At 38.3% G+C, this 23,831-nt stretch overlaps 1 protein-coding gene across 10 annotated transcripts in view; it reads left to right on the forward strand.

Moving 5' to 3' along the window:
- Positions 1-776: 776 nt before the first annotated feature.
- TMX3 (thioredoxin related transmembrane protein 3) overlaps positions 777-23,831 on the forward strand; it is a 50,452-nt gene continuing 27,397 nt past the window's right edge. For 2 of the 10 annotated variants that reach the window (XM_077135265.1, XM_077135267.1), the window contains exons 1-8: positions 777-978; positions 2,011-2,065; positions 11,780-11,819; positions 13,112-13,235; positions 17,789-17,834; positions 19,331-19,411; positions 21,681-21,780; positions 22,456-22,533. In XM_077135265.1, the coding sequence (XP_076991380.1) occupies positions 933-978; positions 2,011-2,065; positions 11,780-11,819; positions 13,112-13,235; positions 17,789-17,834; positions 19,331-19,411; positions 21,681-21,780; positions 22,456-22,533 (570 nt within the window). In that variant the 5' untranslated portion in view covers positions 777-932. Of the gene's footprint in view, positions 979-1,161; positions 1,820-2,007; positions 2,066-8,764; positions 8,868-11,779; positions 11,824-13,111; positions 13,236-17,788; positions 17,835-19,330; positions 19,412-21,680; positions 21,781-22,455; positions 22,534-23,831 lie in introns of those variants that run through there. The other 8 variants (XM_077135270.1, XM_077135268.1, XM_077135269.1 and 5 more) reach the window with 8 other exon arrangements.

Below are 23,831 nucleotides of genomic sequence, written 5' to 3' on the forward strand. Positions count from 1 at the left end.
AAGCTTTCTAAGATTTCCACCTGTAGAATTTTGACCCTGATGTGAACTGCCTGACATCATCATTCGCACATGTTTCTAAGGATTTAATCTAAATCCTAATATTTTCCCTTTCATACAAATTTCATCTAACTCAGAAACAGTGACCGCTGCGGGAACCGTTATGTGAAAGCATACCATTACTTTTAGAAATCAGTTTTGTGGCATATAAAACACTGGGTAGCAATAGTTACTGCTTTTCTTATTTCAAAACCAAGAATCAGAAAACAAGAGGGAAAAAAGGTCATCAAAAACTATATCCTGTGCTCAATTTCATTCTTTCAGGCTTCGAAGAGAAGCAATTTTTTAAAGGGACTCCTTTACTTGGCAAAATGCATTAAAGCAGTTTACTACTATAAAGCAGCTCCCTAGCTCTGGAAACACTTTCAGAGAGGATACCAAATACATTGTGGAGATGAAACCTCCCCATTTTTCTACCCCAGGGCATCCTAGGCCTCTTTTCATGAGTTTGATTTACCACCCACCGCACAGGTTGCCTCCCTACAAACAGGCAGAAAGATCTGGCAAAATTCAACCTCAAACCGAGCTGTCGGGGCCTAGTTCAGTACAAAACTAGAGTTAACAAAAAACAGTACTTAGTGTGCCACACACTTACGCTCCCGCACCCGCACGCGCCCCCGGCCACATTCCCACGCTCCGCGAGGCGGGAAGGGCAGAAAGCAGCGAAAGAAGCCCAGCGCGCGTGCGCCAAAGGTCGCGCATGCGCAGCGCCGGCGGCCGGAGGGTCCGGGGCGGGTGACGGAGGCCCGGCCGCTCCGCCCCGCCCCTCTCCGGTACTCCGCGCCCTGACGGCTGTGTTTCCCTTTCCGGGAGCGCAGGCGGCCGGTGCCGGTGTGTTTTTCCTTCCCTCGGCGCTGGAGGCTCCTGCGTCGAGCATGGCAGCCTGGAGCCGGGGTGCTGCCCTGCGACTCTGCGCCACAGGTAATGGCCGCGGCGGCGAGGCCGGCGGGCGCGCGAGGAGGGTCCGGTCCCTTGCTCCTCCCCCGGGACGCCCGGCGGGGCGTAGGGTCGCCTGGGGTCATCGACCTGGCGCGGTAGAGGCCCCCGGCGTCCCTTTCACCGTCGGCCTGGCCCGGGCTGGCTGTCCTTCTGCCGCGACCCGACCGAGCGGCCGGCGCCCTCCGCGAGGCTTTTCTTCATTGCGGCCCAAGTTTGAGCGGCGCCGGCTCGTCTGAGGGGTGTGCGGGCAGACGCCGTCCCCGCGTGCGGCCGGGCCTTCCGTGGACTTCCTCGGTTCCGAGGCGTAGCCTAATGTTTGAACAATGTAGACCGCCCGGCGGCCAGCCAAGAGGGGGCTTGTCAAGGACAGATCGTGCTGAGACCGCTGGGCTTGTGCGGTCTAAAAAGTGACCTGAGGAGGTGCCGCCTGTCTCAGCCGCCTCACCCGGCCGGCGTCTGCTATGTTGGTTCTCCTTGTGGTTTCTCACTTACTCAGCACCCAGTTCCTGATGGCCCACTATGTGCCAGGCTCTGTACTGTAATAAGTATCAGAGGTGTGGCTCAATTTTGTTTCTAACAGAATACATTAAAAAAAAAAAAAAAAGCCAGAAGAAGAAGAAAAAAAAAAAACTGTTTTGAATGGCATTTAGCTTTCTTTTAATTGAAGAGATAGCAGGTACTAGGAGAACGATTACTATCCCTGCTCCAAAAAGATGGAATGGTGAAAAGGGGAAGTAGAGGAAAAATCGGTTGAAAAAAGATTCCCCTATGTCGCAGATTAGTCTACCTATAACTTATCTGTCATAGTGCCGCTGCGTGCAGAGTAAGTATTTATTGAATGAATAAACCCCTAGGCTTTTGCTTCCCTTGTACCCTGGAATGGCACAGTGATCAGTTTTTGAGTAGGTTGTAAAAAAATCAAAAACATTTCTCAAGTGACTGAACGTTCAGTACAGCCAAATGGTAAACCAGCATATATGGTATACATTTTGTCTTCTCTTTCTTTATTTTCAGTGGTTCTACTTGATGTGGTTTTCGGGAAAGGTTTTGTAGAAGATTTAGATGAATCGTGAGTATATATATATATTTTTAAATAGTATTTTAACTTTCTCCACTTCTGTTGCCATCTGAGTGTTTGGCGTGCAAATTGTACCTCTTGATAATAGAGACAGTAATGGTCAGTGCTTTCATAGCACTCATTTTGTTTCAGGAGTTCTGAGTGTTATATAATAAAAAGAGAGCTGTATTCAAGAGTTTTACTGACTGTTATAAGAGCATAAAATTGGCAAACTTCATATTCTGTTTTTCCATCTTTATAGTACTTAGCCACAGTTCACCTTGTGCTTGTAGCTTCCTGTTTTAATCAGTTCTGACTGGGCACTGGGATTCAGGGACTGTACCATATTTATCTTTATTGTCCCACAGCATTAATCACAAGGCCCTGCTTGTGGTAAATGGGGGGTCCAGTTCTAAGCCAAAATTCTATCTGTGATCTTATAGCTAGAACTATAGGCAGTTACCAGGCTCTGCCTGGCAGGCCTCATGGGGAAAGCTGCCCTCCCCACACCAGACTTGGTGCTCAGCCAGTGCATTGCAGTCTCTGGAGGGAGTTGTTCTCAGGGAATCATGCAGCCCTCAACCCCTAGCCATCCTTGTAGGCTTATCTGCTTTCCTAGCTAAGACACCTCAATTTAGAGCTCAATAAGGAGTTATTTGGTGCTTTGGTTGAGGCACTTTTCTCCACTCTTGCCTTGACCACCCTTGACCCCATGGGTCTATAAAGAGGTAGAAGCCTTTTGTTCAGGACTCCCTTATAGTGAGATGATGCCCCCTGAATTCATTCCATCCACCTCACCCTTACCTGGTGCCGTTCTGTGGGGAAAGATAGGACATTGGAGAGTTCTTTTTGCTTCTTGCTTGCACTGTTGCAGTGAGTAAATAAAAGCATGATCATTACTTTCATTTTGGCTTATTGTCCTAATTGACCACTTTAAACCTGTTTGCAAGACAAAATTGGTACAGCGATCAGGGTGGTAGATACAACACAAGGCTGTCTGGAGGAGCAGACAACCTGAGGATCCTTGTGGCACTTTGCCAGCCATGCTGGTGGGTCTCCGCGGGTGTTAATAGGTTGTTGAAAAAAATATTTTAGTTCCAGGGGGAGCCGCTGGTCCTTCTCTTTATCCCCTGACTCATCCAGTGGTTCAAATTAGTGATCCAGTAGAAGTGCTTGTGGTCTTCTGGTGATGGGACCAAAGACTTTCGGAGACCTTGTGTTCTGAGTTGTGCCCAGTAACTATTGTTACGTAAGCGTGTCTGTGGTGTTGACTAATGTTGGCAGGTTTGTTGAGACTTGTCCCTTGAATGAAAAAGAGTGTAGAGCCCTTTGAAATAGCTTCAACCAGTGACCCAGAGATTCTGTAGAGATTTGGTTAGTTTACTTCCATAATGAAGGAGGTAAACTCCGTGATGAAGGAGAGTGACACCTTATGGAGAGCATCTCTGCAGACCCCTTCAGGGTGCCCTGACAGCAGCCACTTTCTCTAGGGAGGAGGGGGAAACGGGTTAACAGCACAAACATCCAAGATTCTCTCCTTTCGCAATTGGGTACTGTTGGCCCACCTGTGATGAGTTTCTGTCACCAAAAAACATTTCTTGACCACCCTTGTACTAGGCCAGAGTGGCCCTGTGGCCCCTTAGTTCTGTAGTGAGCAGTTGGGGCCAGTGGATGATAGACTTAACGAGTCTCCGATGGCACATGGTGACTGTCACACAGGCTGTTTCCCAAGCTGAATGAACTGATAATGTAGCAATTGACACTGCTAATGGTGTTTTCAGCATCCCTCTCCACTGGGATGATCACAATCAATTTGCCTTCATGTGGAATGGGTTGTGATACATAGTTAAGGTTCTTCCACAAGGCTGCTGAAATTCCTTGGTTATTTTCCACTAAAGGCTAGGCCATGATCTGAAAAAAGTCCCTCTCCTGGAAGGAACATTGACTTTCTTCTATATCGGTTACATCCTCTTGCTGGGCTCAGAAAAGGGCCTTGCCCAACAAGGACCAGATAGATACCTTTTTGACCCACATCATGTGACACAGCTGAGCCATTAACATAGACAATGTGCAAGGACTGTCTTTTTGCCAGAGATGCTATTACAAATGCCACAAACTGGTTTTGGCTTAAACAAGTTTAAACAAGCATTTATTAGCTCATGATTTTGAGACTAGAGGAAGTTCAAAATCAAAATACCAGTGAGGTTCACTTTCTTCCCAAAGACTTGACATTCTGGTGCTGGCTGCCAGCAGTCCTTGGGGTTTCTTGGCTTATATCTCTGCTTTCCACGTAATGATATCCTCTCCCATCACATAGTGATATCCTTTCCTTTCTAGTTCTTGTGGCTTCATATTCTCCTAATAAGGCCTCCAATAATCTGGAGTAAGACTCCCCCCCCCCTCAATTCAATATGCCACACCATAACTAAAAGTATATCTTCGAAAGGTCTATTTACAGTGGGTTCACACCCAAAGGGATGTGGGTTAAGATTAACAGCATGTTTATTGGGGTATATAATTAACCTACCACAAGGACCTAGTATTCAAAGGTAATTTCTAGGTGTAATCTAGAAAAGGGCATGATATCTCATTCTAGAAAAGACGGTTGCCAAGCTTTTGGCTCAATAATCCCCTCTAGTGAGGTGGAAGTGATACGTACAGGAGTGGATGAAACCTGGACTAGCTGGGGTCTCATGACCCCATGAAACAGTCCCAGGAGCAACCCTCTTCTCCCAAGCATACCTCAGCAAGAAGGTGCTTCCACTGGCCCAGTAAGGACCCAGATACAGAGAACTCCTGGACTGTGCATCGGACTGATTCACTGATGTCTTCTAATTAACTTGTGCTGAGATGACACGCTGCTGCCACCCAACCTGAGAAAAACCTGTATCTCTTACCTAGCACGATAAAGGATGCTTGGCACGATGGGCAGAGCCTCATGTAATGTGGATAGCTGCCCAGACTGCTCCCTCAAAGAAGCTGTGCTGCGTTTTCCTACACTCATGAGCTGTAACTAATGGCCTGGTTGTTTGGCTAGGCCAGTGACAAGTTTCAGACTGGTATATACGAATGGATGAGACATTTGGATAAAAATTGGTTCTGCTTTTGATAAACTTTTGTTACTCTTGTGAATGCTCATAAGAAAGGTCCCTACACTAATGAAGGTACTATCATCAACACACATACCATGCTTCTTAGGTGGGAGGTGTGCAGATTTGAAAGTATTGTGTACCCAGAAAAGCCATGTTTTAATTCTGATCAAATCTAGTGGGAGCAACTGTTGTTATTTACTCCTGAATCAATATTGTATGTAGAAACTTTCAATTAGATGATCTCAACAGAGATATGACGGGCTCAATTTCAGATGTGACCTTTCGTTAGGTGATGTGACTCCACCGTTCCAGGTGTGTCTTGATTAGCTTACTGGAATCCTTTAAAAGAGGAAACATTTTTGAGAGAGAGAAATGACAAAGCCATAGAACTGACAGAGCAGATATAGAGACTTAGAGAACAGTTGTTTCAGAGAACAAAGACACAGTTGTGTGGAGATTTTGGGAGCCAGCAGACATCACCATGAGGAGTTAAGCAAGCCAGAACCTGGAGAAAGCTCAGGGAAGCCAAGAGATGAAAGCCAGCCCCAGAGTAGCAAAGTGAGGATCCCCCCAGCCCACAGATACCCCCAGTGGATCCCAGGAGCAAGGGACCAGCAAATGCCAGCCACGGGACTTCCCTCCTGACAGCTGTTTCTGACACATCAGCCTTTCTTGAGTGAAGGTAACCTTTGTGGGTGCGTTTGTGGGTGCCTTAATTTGGACACTTATACTTCCTTAGAACTGTAAACTTATAAATTCCCCTTTGTAAAAGCCGTTCCAGTTCTGGTAACTAAGACAGGAGGGCACAAGCTAACCCTAGACTGGACTCCACTTATCAGGTGAGCAGACTGGGGTCTCAATTAAGTTGTTAGTTTCTCAAAGCAAATTTCTTATTTTCATCACATGTTTAATCAGGTTATCTATCCCTTTCCTTCAGTTGAATCATCAACACCTTGGTTGCCATGGAGGATCCTGTAGGGTTCTCCCATCTTCTTTCATTCCTTTCCAAAGATTCATAACTCAACTGAATAATTATGCCTAAGTGTCACACCCAGTGATCATCTTTTGTTGCTCAGATATGGCCTCTTTTTCTAAGCCAACTCTACAGGTAAACTCACTGCCCTCTCCTGTTCATGGGACATGAATCCCAGGGGTGTGTAAACTCCCTGGCAACGTGGGACCTTGCTCCCAGAGAAGAGCTGGGACCAGGCATCATGGAAATGAGAAAGTCTTCTTGAACAAAAGGGGGAAGAGAGAAATGAGATAAAATGAAGTCTCAGTGGCTGAGAGATTTCAAACAGTCGAGAGGTTATCCTGGAGGTTATTCTTGTGCATTATATAGATATCCCTTTTCAGTTTGTGGTGTATTGAAGTAGCTAGAGGGAGGTACCTGAAACTGTTGAACTGTGTTCCAGTAGCTTTGATTCTTGAAGAGGACTGTATTAACCATAAGGCTTTTATAGTGTGGTTGTGAAAACTCTGTCTGATGTTCCTTTTATCCAGGGATGGAGAGGTGAATTTAAAATAAATAAATAAATAAATAATCGAGGGAGATAAAGGGTAAAAGTTGGGTAGATTGAAATACTGTAGGTCAATGAGAGGGTAAAATAAGAGATATGGGATGTATGAGTTTGTTTTTCTTTTTATTTCTTTTTCTGGAGTAATGAAAATGTTCTAAATCATGGTGAAGAATACACAACTATATGATGTTATTTTAAGCCATTGATTGTATAATATGGTGGACTATATGTATGTAGATATTTCTCAATAAAAGTATTAAAAAAAATCATTCGGTGATTAGGACAACAATGAATGGGAGATGGTGCATGGTGCATGAGTTTTTGCCTTCAAGGACCTTGAAAATAATGACTGTCAATTTAAGGTCTCTAGTTCAATAATTTACTTAAGGTGGCCATGCAGCATTACTCAGGGTAACCCCATGGATTTTATATTTTATCAATATGGGTTTCAGCATATAAAATAGAAATCTTTCCTAAGCTGCCAGAGATCCAAGCCAGAAGTTTTGGGTACACCACCCTCAAGATTTGATCAAGGGTGCTGTCGTAGCCCATGGTGCAGGACAGACTATCCACGTCACAGTCAGTGATGAGGATTTTCCCCCAAATGAGGACTTGACCTCATTCAGATCTGAGAGCCTGGATATAGGGGAAGAAGATCTGACCTCTCTTCTCCGTCCCACAGGGTCGTCCGTATGACTCCCACCTCACTGAATTTGTTGGTATTGAATTTGTTGGTATACATGTCCCAGGCAGTTACTACAGCCCTGAGTTTGACTAGCTATTGGATGTGTCACCACCACTTGAAATTACATATGAATCTCAGATTGTTATGCCACTGAGTACCACAAACATACCTTTCTCTGACTGTGGGCCTTTCTCCAGGTTTGGCCTAGGTACTCCAAGCTTATTAATATGGACCTGGTACATTGCCTCTACTGAACTCTGACCCTGGGTGAGCAAAATGCCTCCCTAAATGTCAACTCATTTCTCTCAAAGGTTGGGGCAAGTGCAACATCTGAAGGTGGGCTGTGGAATATATTGTTGGGAATATTTGGGCTGTGATGGTCTTCTCTTCCCCTCCACATTTGTCTCCACCTATGCTGTATTGAAACTGTTAGGTACTTCAGAAAAGCCATGTTCTTTTAATACTAATTCAGTCTTGTGGGAGCAGACCCTTGTTTGATTGGGACCTTTCGATTAGGCTGTTCTATGGAGATGTGACCCACCCACTTGTGGGTAGAACCTTTTGATAGGTAGAGATGTGACCCCTCCCATTCAAGGTGGGTCTCGGTTAATTTATTGGAGTCCTTAAAAGAGCAGACACATAGAACGCAGAGTTAGAGATGCTTACAGAGCTGACACAGAGAGCAAAGAGATGAAACCAAACACAGTCATTTGGAGATGCTAGGCTAAGAAATGAAATCCAGAGTTTACCCTGGAGCAGCTAAGGTCCCACAGATGCTTAAAGAGAGAAAGCCACTGGTATCAGAAGCTAAAAGCAACCAACCAGGTACAAGGACAAGCAGGTGCGAGGACAAGCAGATGCCAGCCATGTACCTTTCTAGCTGACAGAGGTGATCTGTATGCTGGCTGCCACTTCTCTGAGAAGGTATCCTCTTATTGGTGCTTTAATTTGGACATTTTCAGGCCTTAGAACTATAAAGTTGTAACTTAATAAATCCTCTTTATAAAAGCCAATCCATTACTGGTATATTGCATTCTGACAGCATTAGCAGACCAAAATACCACCCTATACCGACTCTTCAGTTCCATTCATAGATTCTGCCTACCAGGAGAGACTGCTGCTGGGCTGGCTAACCCCTATGGTAGTCACTGACTTTTTTCTGTGTGTACCTCCTTAGGTTATTTCTTCTGTGGAAACCAGACTTTCTCCTCCCAACATAACACATAAATGTGGGAAATTAGTGAGAAACTTTCAAGTATTCAAAACAACCCTGCTCATTGAATATGTCTCCAAGTAAGGCAGGAGCTCCAAAACCAGATGGCTCGTGGTTATTCAGGGGTGTTGCCGGGTAGCATTACCAGCTCTTCTCATGAGTATACTTAAAGCTTTTTTGTTTGTTTTTCCTATATTGTAGGTCATCCAATTAAAAAAGGTTTGGTGCTGTGGTAGACACAATTTGGCAGTTCTAATAAATTTAAGTGTAGAATTACCACATGACCTGGCAGTCCTGCTACTAGGTATGTACCCAAAAGAACCTAAAGCTGAGACTCAAAACTGATATTTGCAAACCAATATTCATAGCAGCATTATTTGCGGTTGCCAAAAGATGGAAATAACCCAAGTGTCCATCAGCTGATGAGTGGGTAAAAATGTGGTATATACATACAATGGAATATTAATCTCCTATAAAAAGGAATGAAGTTCTGACACAATGTGGTTCAATTTTGAAGACATCATGTTCAATAAGGCAGAGAAAAGGACAGATACTGTATGACCTCACTGATATGAAATCGTTAGAATAAGCTAATCTGTAGAGTCACAAACTAGAATAGAGAACACCAGGAGATAAGGAGGTACAGGTAGGGAATGGGAAATTAATGCTCAGATTGTACAGAATTTCCATTTGAATTGATCGTAAAATTTTGTTAATGAAGGGTGGTGATGGTAGCCCAACATTGTGAATGTGATTAACAGCATTGAATTATATATGTGAATGTGGTTTAAAGGAAAATTTTAAGTTATATATATGCTATTAGAATAAAAATATAAAAAAAGTCAGCGCTGTACAGCACATAAATTGAACTGTGTTGTAAACAGTGGACCATAAGTAATAGTACCATTAAAAATGTTGTTTTATGAATTGTAACAAATGTATCACACTAATGCAAGGTGTTATAATAGAGTATTATATGGGAATCCTGTATTTTATGCATTAATTGTTCTGTAAATGTACAACTTCTCTAATAAAGATAAAAAGACCCATCCGAAAGGTTGTGTGCAACCTCTTTGACCCTTGCTTAAGTTATTAGCGATGCTGCCTTAGCTTTGGAGGCCAAACAAACCATCCTCAACTCCTTGGCCCAAGTAGAGTTGGCTAACCACGTTATCTTTGACTTCCTGCTAATCATCCAAAGAGAAATCTGTGCAGTTTCCAATGCTTTTTGTGTACCTGGGTCAGTGAAAGTTGCAGAGTATAATAGTCCGTTATGAGGCTTGGACAAAAGACCTCTTTCTCTAGGGTAAGCCCTGATGGGCTATGGGATGGGACATCTTTTCCTAGCTTGCTAATAATTGGAGCTCATAGATACTACGTTCGCTCTTCTAGGAAGGCCTGATCATCTTGCTTGGGGTGATTTTGATCATGGCCCCGGTATTCTGTTGCTGCAGACAGATCAACCAGTTGGGGCACAGCCCTTCAGTGTCTGACCCATTTGTATCCTAACTTGTGTTCTTAGGGGTCAAGGGGTGGAGTTGAGGAGTCCAGGTAAATCCCATGTGTGATATTTTAGCCGTTACTACAGGCAATCACAAGCCTTTGCCTAGCAGCCTTCACAGAGGGGAAGCAGCCTTCCCCACACAGGCGTGGTGCACTGCCAGTGTTTTTCAGTGTCTGGAGGGAACTGATGTCAAGGACTCGGGCCCCCAGGGCCAGCCTTGCTCATACATATACTCCTGAAGATACCTACATTCCCAGCCTAAGCACCTCTATTTGGAGGCCTCCTTATTGAGTGGCTCCACTGAGACATTTTGGGGGCTTTGTGAGACCCTTTTCTCTCCACTTTTGCTTAGTACCTTTCCACTCTTAGCCTTTCTCCTCCTGCCGTGTAGATTTTTGTTCTCTTTGCCTTAACTGCAGCTTTAAGGGTTTTATTAAAATATCCCCCCAAAGAACTTTTGTTATTCGTCCAATATGGATTGAATATAGATCAGTATAGCTTGAATATAGGCACCAGTAAATGAAACAGACTTCCTTCAGATAACATATTTATAGTGTGTAAATATGCATACTATGTAAATTACTACACTTGTGGAAATGTATAAGGACCATAAAGAAAATGATGATATGGAGAGACCAGTTATTTCTGGCTGTGGGGAAATTAGGATGGCATTACAGAATAAGTCACCTTCAGCTGGATAGGATTTGAACATGTGGAAGAATATAGAAGGTCAGTTGAATATTGTGAACTTTTCTATGGTAAACACCATAGCCTCTGGAAACCATAGGGTACTTGTAATTGAGAGGAAAAATACAATGAAGCCGGATGTAGTTCATAGAAGGCCTTAGAATTTGTCAAGAGAGGGAGCATGATAAAAACTGTGGTTTAGGAAGATTCTTTGGCAGTGGGGTCTCCATGATCAGCCCTGTTTGGTGATTTGCTGGCAGAACTAACAGAACACACCAGACTTGGCCTATAGTCACAATCAGCAAAGGGAAAACACACATGAGGTAAAGTCTGAAGAAAGCCAGGCACAAGTTTCCAAGAGCTCTTTCCGGGTCAGGTCACACAGGATGCGCTTAATCCCTCCAGCAGGAAGCTGTGACAGCGTGTGTGAAATGTTATCTACGGGGGCACTCCCTGGGGACTCAGTGCCTAGAGTTTTTAATTGGGGAAGTTCACATAGGCAGTCTCTGCCTAGCATGTACTAAAATTCCGGTCTCCCATAAGGGAAGCATGTGTTCAGTATACATCATGTTTGCACAGTTTAGGCACAGTGAGCCACCCATCCTTATCGGGATGGGGGGAATCCTCTGAAATCCAAGCTCACAGTTGCCAGCTGAGGGCCAGTCTTTCAAGCAGATCTTTTCTAAGGATAGCAACCTCAGATCTCAGTTAACTTTTTTATTACATATGAAATGGAATAGAAGGAAGAATAGCTTATATATTTGACTTCTAAACTAAGTCCTACTTAAAATTTTTTTTTTCAGATTGTTCACTCCTAATTATTTTATCCCTTATCAGTTTTATGCTTTAATTGTTGAAGTGTTTATTAGACAGGATTATACTGGTCACTAAGTAAAATTTTGAAAAATGTATGAAAAAGAACTTCTTCTGAGCTCTTATATTTACCAGTTTATCATCCCTGCCTTATACTATTGAATTGTAAAGTGAATACAAACATAGAATCAAAAATTTGTCTTTCTTTTTAGGTTTAAAGACAATCGAAAAGATGACATTTGGCTTGTAGATGTGAGTATGTAAATTTCGTATACTAATTTATCCTTCCCACCACCATTTTAGGTATTACTTTCTATTCTCCTCCCAAATATGGTACTGCACAGTTAGTGCTTTATATGTATTATTCAGTTTATTTCCCCAGTTATTGTATAGTTTTGAATGTTAGCATTAACCCTAGAGACATAAGGTTTCTGGAATGGAATATGCTTGTGATGAAATTCTGGGGGTGGGGGCTTCAGGAGGGGAAGAAGGATTCTTACTTTATGATGAGGTCAGTGTTGGGTTATATGTGAGGGAAATTATGGTATGATGTTATTATAGAATTCACTGTTGTTTCTTCATATTTTCTAAGAAATTGAGTATAATAGTACCATTCAGTAATCAAAATCTTGTTTTCATCTTAGCAAGAAACAAAATGAAATTTTAATCTTCCTTCCTCACTTTCAAGTTTGGAGTGTTTTTAAACCTTATGATGTTTGGTGTCTGCTTTAAAATGCCACAGCCAACAAATAGTGGCACTAAAAAATATGGAAGAAAGCCAAGGAAATACAGCATTGACGATTGTTGAAGCTAAGTGATAGGACATGGGGATCCAATGTTTAATTTTCTCTTTCTTACTTTGTGTATGTTTGGAAATGACCATAGTTTAAGGTTAAAAAGAAAATCTTATTTCATGGAAGTGTACAACAAGCAGTTTGTTGTACTGTTTTAGTTGGTGAATCCAAGTACCACCACAGGCTTCTGGTAACTTGAATGAGAATGGCATTCTGTGGTTTTAGTTTAATCAGCCTAGAATCCCTTGGCCGAACATTAGAATGAAGCCTTAGGCTAGGTTCTTAATGATTTCCCATACCTTACCAGTGGCTAGACTGAAAGTCTGTAGAGACACCAACTGTGTTAGAAATTTTGGAATAGATATAGTTTGATACTTATCATTAATATTCAACAGTGTTCATATGGCGTGTTAGGTCTTTTGTGGCATCATTTTATATGGAACATGGACACATTCATTTGGAAGAAGGACTCTTTACTATAAATTGTCTGTTTAAAACAGGTATCCATAGTGATTTCAAAAGAATGTATAATAGTATCAACGTTGAGGCTGTGCTAGAAGTTAACCTAAGTTTATGTGTGTGTTTGATATTTTATTATGTGGGCACTTTAAAAATTGTATTTAAACTTTTTGTCTAAAACATTATTAGGAGGTCATTTAGTCAATTCTTTAAATTCTTTAAAAATTAAGATTGATATTCACATTAGCATAACATTTTAGTAGTTTTTCTTTTTTTTTTTTTTTTAACAAGTTTTATGCACCTTGGTGTGGACATTGTAAAAAACTGGAACCAATTTGGAATGAAGTTGGTCTTGAGATGAAAAGCATTGGTTCTCCAGTTAAAGTTGGAAAGATGGATGCTACTTCCTATTCTAGTAAGCATTTACTCAGTTTATCATTTACTCTTCTCGCAGTGAAACTGTTCTAGCTACATACAGCAGTATTCAAAGTGACAGGAAGAAATATTTTCTTTACTTGTGTAAAATTAAAGTTGTTAATTTAAAACTATATTTTATGAGGTAAATTAATATCTTATATGTACTGTGTGCTTCTCTTATGCCTAACATGTATGTGTGGGCCATTGTTCTTGCTTTGAACCCATCTAAAGAGATAGTCAGCTTACATGAGGTAGCTACAGACAATTGATGTTGCTGTGATTTAAGAATGAGATTTTGTTATATGTTAGTTTAGTCCTAAATGATTTGGAGAAATAAACAGGAATTTGAAGGCTGAATAGAGTTAGAATAAATAGAGATGAGGATGGGAAGGAATTCATGTTAGAATATTAGAGTAGAATCATGAGTGTGTACCAGGAAATAGAATGTCTAAAGCAGAGGTCAGTAAACTATGGCCCATGAGCCAGTCCAAGTCTGGCCTGCCACCTGTTTCTGTAAGTAAAGTTGTGTTGAACATTCACACTCATTTGTTCAGTATTGTCTGCAGCTGCTTTTATGCTACAATGGCAGACTTAGAAGTTGTGGCAGAGAATATATGCCCCACAAACCTAAAATATTTACTATTTGATTCTTTACAGAAAAAATGTTTAAATAAAATTTAGAGAAGTACGAGGCATTATAGAAATTTGGAAACAACATGGCTTTGGAATACAGACCTGGATTCAAATCCTGGCCCTGCCTATTACTTTTTGGGGTAATGGGGAGTTTCTTAACATTCCTATGTTTTGGTTTCCTCATTGATAATATGTAATTGCAATACATTTTTTATTGATTATTTTGAGATTTGAATGATGTAGCACATGTAAAGTTTCTTGTAGTATGCAGTTAATATAGGCTTTCTTTCCCTTTGGTTAATGAAATGGAAGATTACAATGCATAGTTCTTTCCAGGAAATCAGCATTATACTCTGGATTGTGCTTTGGAACAAGATAGACCTAAATTTTAAGTCTGTTGTACATCTAAATTAGAGAACTATAAAGTAGAATACTATTTTGATTGGTAGTTATTTATAGGGTTTTGGTTTAGAGTGGAATAGGAGTATTCAAGTGATTGCTTGTCACAAGTTTTGAGGGTAGCTTACTTCTCGCTCGTGTAATTGTAGTGGTCGAAAGCAGGTGTCTTCAAATTCAGTTAGCCTAACACATTTTTGTGCAGATTTCTTGAACTAGAGAAAAACTAGCCTTTCTTTTTGTAAATTTTACTTCAAAATGAGAGCGAAAATAATTTCTCATTTAGAAGTTAAACACTGATATGATGCTGACTTAACTGTGTGCTGATTTGCTTAAAAACAAAAAAAACACTGACATTCTGTCTGTTTAGCTCCCAAATTCAAGTGTGACGTTTTATGGTAATGATCATATTTTGCTTCTCTTTGGTATATGAACTTGCAGCAGCATTTCACTAATAACATCCTTATTCTGATTTCTTGTTAACAGTTTATATTTTAAATTAGTTTTACCTTTCTAGATTATACACTCTTTGGGGGCAGGATTTCTCAATCGTGGCAGTATGGTTGTTTTGGCTTGCTAATTCTTTGCTGGGCATAGTGGGTGGGATGATTCCTGTGCATTTTAGTAGAGCAGCATCCCTGGCTTCTACCCACTAGATGCCAGTGGCACTCCTCCCCCTACCCCATTGTGGTGACCAGATATGTTTCCAGGCGTTGCCAAATGTCCCCTGGATGTAAAATTGCCCCTAGTTGAAAACTTTACTTTATTCCCTTTTCATCATATTAGACACATAGTGACACTCAGTAAATATTAAGAAATATAGTAGTTTTGAGCTTCTCAGACCCTTTTATAAATGAAATAATAGAGGTGCCAGAGGGGAATGACTCAGTAATTTCAGACACCAACATCAGAGACAGAATTGTGCCTAGAATCCAAGATCTCCATGAGTCACTTCTAAGGGTACCTTTGCCATCAAGGTATTGTTATATCAAGGAAGAAACAGAAATGAAATAGAGGGTTCATTCTTAATATCCTTTTCATGAACATTTAAAACATGCAGAATTTCAGGGAAAAGTATTCATGTTGCAAATGAGTTTGTCGATTTGTAAAGGAATGAGCCTCAGGTTTCTATAAAAATCATTCTTTAATACGAAAAAGAAAAAATCAATGTTTGCTCTCAAATATATTACCTAATCTCCTTAATTTTGGGTTCCTTTATCTAAAAAATAGCATAAGCATAGTTTTCCCCCTCAGAAAATTGTTTTGAGATACAGTTAAATGTGTAGTAAAGCCAGTTATAGAATATTCTATACATATTGGCTCTTACTAATATTATCTGTACATTGATATATCAACAGATAATTGCCTAACAATGAAATTAGGATCAAGAATGCAAAGGTAGGGCAAGCCACAGTGACTCAGCAGGCAGAGTTCTCGCCTGCCATGCAGGAGACCCAGGTTTGTTTCCCGGTCCCTGCACATGCAAAAAAAAGAGAATGTAAAGGTAAGGGATCTAGCATTTGAGGAGCTAGTATGTGTCAGACTCTTCGGGTTCTTTTCCGCATAATTTCTCATCGTAAAGTTCCAGCCATAGCCCTACAAGAGGAGAGTGGTATGCTCAGAAAGGAAAGCAGAATCAGAAGTTATGAAACTTATCTAGGGTTGCGCAGGTGGTAAATGGAAACATTGGCATCCTAGCCCAGGTTGTTATATGTCTATAACCTATGCTTTGCTTGTGTGTTTGTTTCATTATACCACCATTCCCCTGTAGGGAAACCTATGTCCAAAGTGTAAGGAGTCATTGTCAATTGAAATTCTATCAGAAATGAAGGTTAGTGGTCAGGTAGCCAAAGGGCTACAGAGTGAGTGATACTGTTTCTGTGTTACAGATGTGGAAATTGATGTCAGGAAAATTACATGATGAATTAAGTATGGAGCTGGGATTTTCTCTCTGAAGCTTATTATGAGATCCATCTCACCAAGTTATAAAATGCCATCATTGTATTTTTCTCATTGATTGCATATTTTGTTTTCTTTATGTGATTTGTGCATACATGAATTTAATATAAACAAATTATGTGAGGGGATTGCTAGTGGAATATACCTGCCCACCCTGATCTTTTATGTTAGTCTTTAGATTTTTGCAGTTTTTAATAAGTTATACTAAAGATAATATGGGCTTGTATGTACCTGTCTCAGTGTGGAGAGAGGGACATTAAAAATATCTTTTACCTACCTAACCTCCCCCAAATATTTTAAGTTCCTATTTTTATTGCTTCTGCTGTTGCTGGTGCCTCATAGAAAAGTGTCAGTCCCTCTCCATTCCCTTCCTGTCACCCTTTCACCTCTCTCTGTTCTAGGGAGAAATTAGAGTTGGCAAAGGAGGTGAGTGGGGGGGCATGTGTGAGATTTTGGATACCATTTTGCCACAAATTACTTTGTCATTTGTTCTTTAGCGAATTGGTAGATAATGATGAAAAACCAATGATTAATGATGATTTGTGATTGGTAAACCAGAAACCAGATCAGATATTGGAGTAATTCCTTGTATCAGATTGTAAAAGAGAATATCCTGGAAATAAAGGAAGTACAAAAGGACATATTATATAAATAAATATAGTGTACTTTACATATACTAGTATAGTTTTGAAATTTTTTTTATTGTGTATTATCCATTAACTGAGATTATTTTTTTTCTCCCTTTCTGTCCAAGTTGTCTTGAATCTACAATGACGTAGTATAGTTTTAATTGACAATAGTGATTTCTATTCCTTTTAAAATCTTTAATACCCAATTTTGCTTGCTTGTTTCTGTTAACTATTTCTTCTCCCCCCCATGCCATTGCAACAATTATTTCTCATTCTCATTAACATGAGGATTTCAGATTAATCCTTGAGATAATTGGAAATGTCCTAGACTATTACAAAAGCTGAAACTCCTAAAAGAAGTAGATAAAGTTGCTTTGAGATCATTTATAGGCTACAGAAATTAAGTATTTTTGTAAATACAGTTTATATTTTTTAAATTAAAGTACAGCGATCTTGTAAGATTCAGAAATACACAAAATACACTAAAGAAAGAGATGACCGCTTTTTAGAGGAGTAGATGAGACCTATTTGTCTACCAATAGGTAGACCAATGTCTGCCTATTTGAGAAAGAAATATTTGTCCTGGAAATGAAACCAGATGAGAAGTGGGCCTTTTTTTAAAAATAAGAATATGTTATTAAATAAGTACTTTTGACGTAAAGTTTTAGTTTATTCTTTGGCCTTTATTTCTTACTTTGTCATTGCATTTTGTTCAGGCCATAGGTTGGATTATTAAGCATTTGTTTTGTATGACATTGTTATGTTTTTTCTTTTTTGTGTATGAGTTTACATTCTGTTTTAGGATTTAAAAAACATTAGCTATAAGGGTTTGTATAAATATATATTTTTTAAGTAAAAGGCTTATTTATTACCTAGTTTCTTATTTTTAGTTTTTAAAAGAAATTTAGAATTATTTATTCTTTTTCTTATCAAGGCATTGCTTCAGAGTTTGGAGTTCGAGGTTATCCAACAATTAAGCTGTAAGTTGAGTGTTGTATGTTTATATGTGTATTTTATTAGTTCACTCTACTTACATGTTATTATATTAATTTCTGATACCTTCCATGGAGGATTGAGGATAGGGTTCAGCAACTCTTTAGGTACCACATGTGATCAGAGGAGAAGAACTATCTCCTAATACTTCTGTTTGTACTTCAATGTGTATACTGCTAATTCACTAAACTTGTATTGAGTGTAAGTTTACTGTGTGCGAGGCACTGAGCAGGTGAAGATCCACAGTGGTAAATGATGAAAGGTCTTTGCCCTCAAGGGGTTCAAGTGTGTATTCTACATTATCTTTGCAAATCCTGTGTTCTAACAGATTTTACTTTTGTGTAATTATAATGGGCTTATTCCATCAGAGAGAAAAGCAACAACGAGAATCAAAGTTGATGGATGTTAATTCTAACCTGTAGGTGTTGATCAAGTCTAATATATATATAGTGTGTACAAAGTGGGAAAAGGGTGTAATTCTAAAGGGCTCATTTCCTAATCAGAATTTCATTGAATTATTTTGTTGATGAAAGGGGCTCAGGACTTATTTTCAAACTTATTTTTTTTTTTTTTTTTTTTTTTTTTTTTTAAAGGAAAGACAGAGAGAAGGAAGGAAGGAAGGAAGAAAGGGAAACATTTTTAAACATTTTCTTGTTTTATTGTATTCTGTTTCTCCGTTTTTGTTACATGGGCTGGGGCCGGGAATCGAACCGAGGTCCTCCGGCATAGCAGGCAAGCACTTTGCCCGCTGAGCCACCGCGGCCCGCCCCAAACTTATTTTTATAATAAGGTTTTTATGTACTAGTTTAGAACTTGACTAATTTTATATTTTTTATTTCTTGTTTTTTTTGTTGTTGTTGCCCTCCCCTCTTCCTCCGCATTTTAAAAACGTTTGTTAAGCTCCTTTAACTTCCTTTGGCTAGATAAAAATTATTCTTTTTGTTCTTTATAACTATAGATATTCTATTGTGTTTTCATAATGTTTATTTTATTTAGACATTAATTTCTTGGTAGCCTTTCTGAAATTGACTAGAAGAATTATTTTGTGCATTGTTTTATTCTATAATCTTGGAAAATCTATTCAGATACTGTGACGTTACATTGTTTTTAACCATTTTTCTTCCGTCCAAATGTTCTAAATTCCTGTCCCTTTATTTAATTTTGTAATATAGTGATAATTTCAGTGCTTTAATTTTCCAAGCTCTTACCCATGAATTTGTAGATAATTCACTTTAAGAAGGCATAGACAAATCAGAGTGAAATATTTTTGTGTAATTTTAACAGAAACAGGATATAGACTTTTCATATTTTGATTTGTTCTCTGAAATCAGTTGCCTACTATATTTTACATGGGTGTGCTAATTCTGAAATTCCTCCTCATTTACTATTTTATATACTATAGTTTTGTGCAACAATATTGAGCATTAAATTTTAATAGAATTGAAATAATCCAAGCTTTTATCTTTCTTTTAATCTTTTTAAGATTAAAAGGGGACTTGGCATATAATTATAGAGGACCAAGAACTAAAGATGATATTATTGAGTTTGCTCACAGAGTATCTGGGTAAGTCATTAGGAATGACCTTTATTCCAGGATGTTAATATTTGAAAGTACATGTATTTTGAGAGACTATATTGAACTTGTTTTCAAAATTTACATAAGTAAAATGTAGGTGTTTGTTTGGTTGTTCATTAGAAAAGATAGAATTTTGTCCTGTATCCAAGAAGATGCTTTAGAGATAAGAACGGAGTATGGGATTTGTATTACATATGATCAGCTTCACATTTATGTTCATTTTAAATAATGAAGAAATTTTTTCCCCAGTGAATTTTGAATACATTTTCAAAATGTTAATTGCTTCTAACCAACAGTTATGTGAATCTTAATTTTAATTTTATGATTTTGTTTTTGTACTGCCTGATATACCATAACTTACTTTTCTTGTTACCCAATTTCAGAGTTTTAAAAGAAGCCTTAAAATATTATTGTTCTTGGGCTTCATTGCCTTGCCTCTTATACTGGAAAATGCTTTTGAGAAACAGCTAAAATACTTTTCCTTATTTGTCACATGCTCCTTTATGCCAGTCATGAAGTAGTATTCATTTTTTTGACTTTGAATGTGACATAATTAGTACCCAGCAATCTAGTTGAGTTGGAGGTCTTTTGAGGTTTTACTGTTAAGGAAGCAAATTCTTCCATGAGCATTTCCTGTTGGCTTGGATATACTGTAGTGATTTTCTTTTAAAGTTCTGCATCTTTTTGAAGTATAAAGAAAGGGCAGTTTTTATAATTATTTAATGTGATTATGTGAAGCTTCTTGATATTCATTGAAATAGGTTAATTTTTAATGGCTTTGAAATTGTAGGCACAGAATTATGAGTTTGACAGGATATATTGTACTGATAAGGTTAAATAACTTTAAGATAAATTAAAATATTGGAATGGATTTGTTGAGTGGCATGATAATATCTGGTTTAAATTATTTATGAAAAGGCACAGAATTAGTAATCATCTTTATATATTAAAATTTACATTTTAATGTAAATTTGTATAGTCTTCACTGCATTTTTCATTGATTGCATGTTTGATTTTCCTTATTTAATTTGTGTATAAATAAATTTTGAAGTATCTTTATATGAGCAGATTGCAAGTTGAAATATACTTTATTCTCCCATTATTAGTATTAGGCTTTATGTTTTGGCAATTTTGAATGAGTTTTAGTTGAAGTTAAAATGGCCTTTTCCTGATGTAACTGTAAGTGACTGTATTGCAGATGAAATTTCAAGAGTCAGTTCTGGAGTTGCATCACTTACTGGTTTATTATGAAGTATTAAAATAGAAACTAGAGTGATGCAATGTATCTTAAGAATTATGCATTTTGAAAATGCTTGACTATACAAAATATGCAGTTCTTTTTGCAAATTTGGTGATGGAGTAAAACTCTGATAACATAGGCCTTGTTTTTTAAAAGACTGCCTCTTTTGGTGTTTTAATTATATTTTGGAGGTAATATATACTTTGTAATCACCTTTGGTACAGTTTCTCAGTTTAGTCTATCTGGCTTTGAAATATGTTTGTTTGGGTTTTTCATGCGGGGGGTGAGGGGGTGCATTATGATCCGGGAATCAAAACCGGGTCTCCCGCATGAAAGGCGAGCATTCTGCCACTAAGCCACTCATGCACCCTGAAATATGTTTTTGTAATAAAACTCTTTGTAACTTTTTTTTTCTCTTTGTGGGCTTCTTGTGGTCTGTTATTACTACTGTTTTCAGTTATCCCTAACAAGAATTAAAATACTTTTTAAACACTTTAGATTTTTAACCTTTATGTGATAGTATTTAAATACTATACATAGTCTATAAATTGACAGAGTAAAAGACAAACATTATTAATATGACATCATAAATGTCTGGGATAATGTTTCAATTATGTGAATGATCTTTTGAGAGGGAGAAAAAAGTAATTATGAATTGCTTTGTTTTATTTTTTTAACTGAGAACTCTAAATGAAGTATAATTCTGTTTTTTTGCTTATCAAAACATTGGATGAATGGTGCTCTGAAGGAATATATTTAAGATGAATTTTTAAATTGTTAGATCAAATTGTAGGCATCATATCCTTCGTTTCCTTTTTGTAATGTGGGTACAGTAGTAGTCAAGGGCCACAGTTTTATTAGATTTTTGTGGGTTGGGTAATATATTTAAAATGGAATGCATTTAAAATATTTAAACTTTAGAACTTTAGACACTTTAGGCTCTCCCCTAAAGAGCTATGAATTATGTTTCCTTTAATTCATAATACAAGCTAGTTGTTTTGTTTTGTTTTCAAACAGGGCTTTAATCCGGCCACTTCCAAGTCAGCAAATGTTTGAACATGTGCAGAAGAGACATCGTGTATTTTTTCTTTATATAGGTGGAGAGTCACCTTTGAAGGTATGAAGCTATTATTTTTTAGTCCACAACAACAGATGTATTGTAATTTAATTTGCTTTATAGCCAAGGTGAGACCACAAACTCTTACTGGAAGTATTTTAATGTAAATGTTTTTATAATGGAATTACTTTCTTGGTTACACTCTATAGTGTACACAAGAAACAGAAGAGTAAAAATTGGGTAGATATTGCCTGCCTTAGTACTTCTTCTATTATTGATTTGGTTGTTTAAATCTTTATTGCTCTTTAACATTTGGGTGCTTTGAGACTGCACACTGCAATTTGATTGAAACTTTTTAAAGACAAAAGACCATTGTCCTAAGCTTATTTTTTTTGTGTGTGTATATGTGTATACATATTTATATGTGTATATGTATGTGTGTGTAATTAAACTTAGCTCTTCCTGTAATCATCAAATTAAATTATTAAATATGAATAGAGCTCGTTCTATTTAATTAATTTTATTTGAAAGGGATAAAAGCATTCGGATACAATGGTTGTTGTTTTAGAAACTATTTCTATTTACTTATATTCCATCTTTTCACAAAAAAGGACTTAAGATAGCAAATTGGGCTACTACTTACTGCAAAAGGCTTCTCTGAGTGTTCAGTGAGAAATGAATTTTGATTTTTAATTAATATTTTAAAGTGAACTTCTTCTGTTTGTATTTTCACAGGAGAAATACATAGATGCTGCATCAGAATTGATTGTATACACTTACTTCTATTCTGCCTTAGAAGAAGTGGTTCCTGAGGTACTATTTAAAATTGGATTTTAATGACACAACTTCATTTTTTACATTATTACTTGATTTTATGTATCAAATTTATAGTAAATGTTAACTCTTTAGTGTTGTATCAGATTGCTTATTAATAAGTGTCATCAAATTCATAGCATTTAGCGATTATGATGATTTCGTTAGTGCTTTTTTCTCTCTAAAGTGATGAGTAGTGAAAAGTGATAACTCACATCCTGAATTGTAAATGGCAAATTAATTAAGATCTGGTTTTTGTCTTCAACTATTTATTGTGCTCTCATCATGTCCCACGCATATACTTCTCTAACTCTTGGATAATTGATGGCAAACAAGGCCATCTAGTATTCTGATAGGATGGAGCTTGCATTCTCATGAGTCTGTGGAGGACTGTGGACTAAATTTTAGTTTTGCAGGTGTCATCTTACTGTTAGGGTACTTATATGGAGATAGCAGTCTTTATTAAAAAGTCTATAAACAGGGTATCATGAGTGCCATGAAAAAGAAAACAGAGGACCTTCATAGGAAGACTGGGGTGGCTTACTAGATTGGGTGGTCAAGAAATGTCTGTCTGAGGAGAAAATATTTGAACTGGGCCTTACATAACATTATGGATCCATGCAAAGATCTATTAACAGAGTATACCAGAAACAGGGAACAGATAATACGGATGCCAAAGGTGAGAACAAGCCTGGCATCTTTGAGGAACAGAACAGTAGGCCTATGTGGCTATTGTGAAGTGACAAAGGATATGGTAGGATTTGGGAGATGGAAAGTGGAAGATATAGGAGAGGCCAGAGTAGATTCTGGTAGGTCATGGCAATGCGTGTGATGAGATTGACTTGTGTGATGAGGTGTGAATTTGGTCTTATGTTCTTTTAAGGACATTACTTTGTGCTATGTGCAGAATGAATTACACAGGAATGAAAGTAGTTCCAGGGAGATCTCAGTTGAACTCTTGAAATAGTTCAGGAAGCTTGAACTTGGGAATTACTAGGAGAGAAGTAGGTGATGGTTTGTTTTTAAGATTGAGTTATCAGAGCTGCTGATGTAGAGGAAAAGGAATGACTCAGGATGACGCCTAGGTTTTTGGTTTGAACAGCCAGGTAGCTGGTGGTGCACAGAAATATTGAGAGAGGAACAGGTTGAGGGTTTGGGAAGTGATCAAGGGTTTTGAAGTGCTCATTTTTATTTCATTCAGTGTGTTAGACATTTAGTACAAGTGTCCAAGCATCAAAATAAGCATTTGGCTATAGAGGTCTGGAGTTAAGTTAAGGCTACATAATAGGATTTCTAGG

Source organism: Tamandua tetradactyla, chromosome 18 (assembly GCF_023851605.1).
Source record: "Tamandua tetradactyla isolate mTamTet1 chromosome 18, mTamTet1.pri, whole genome shotgun sequence".
NCBI lineage: Eukaryota > Metazoa > Chordata > Mammalia > Pilosa > Myrmecophagidae > Tamandua > Tamandua tetradactyla.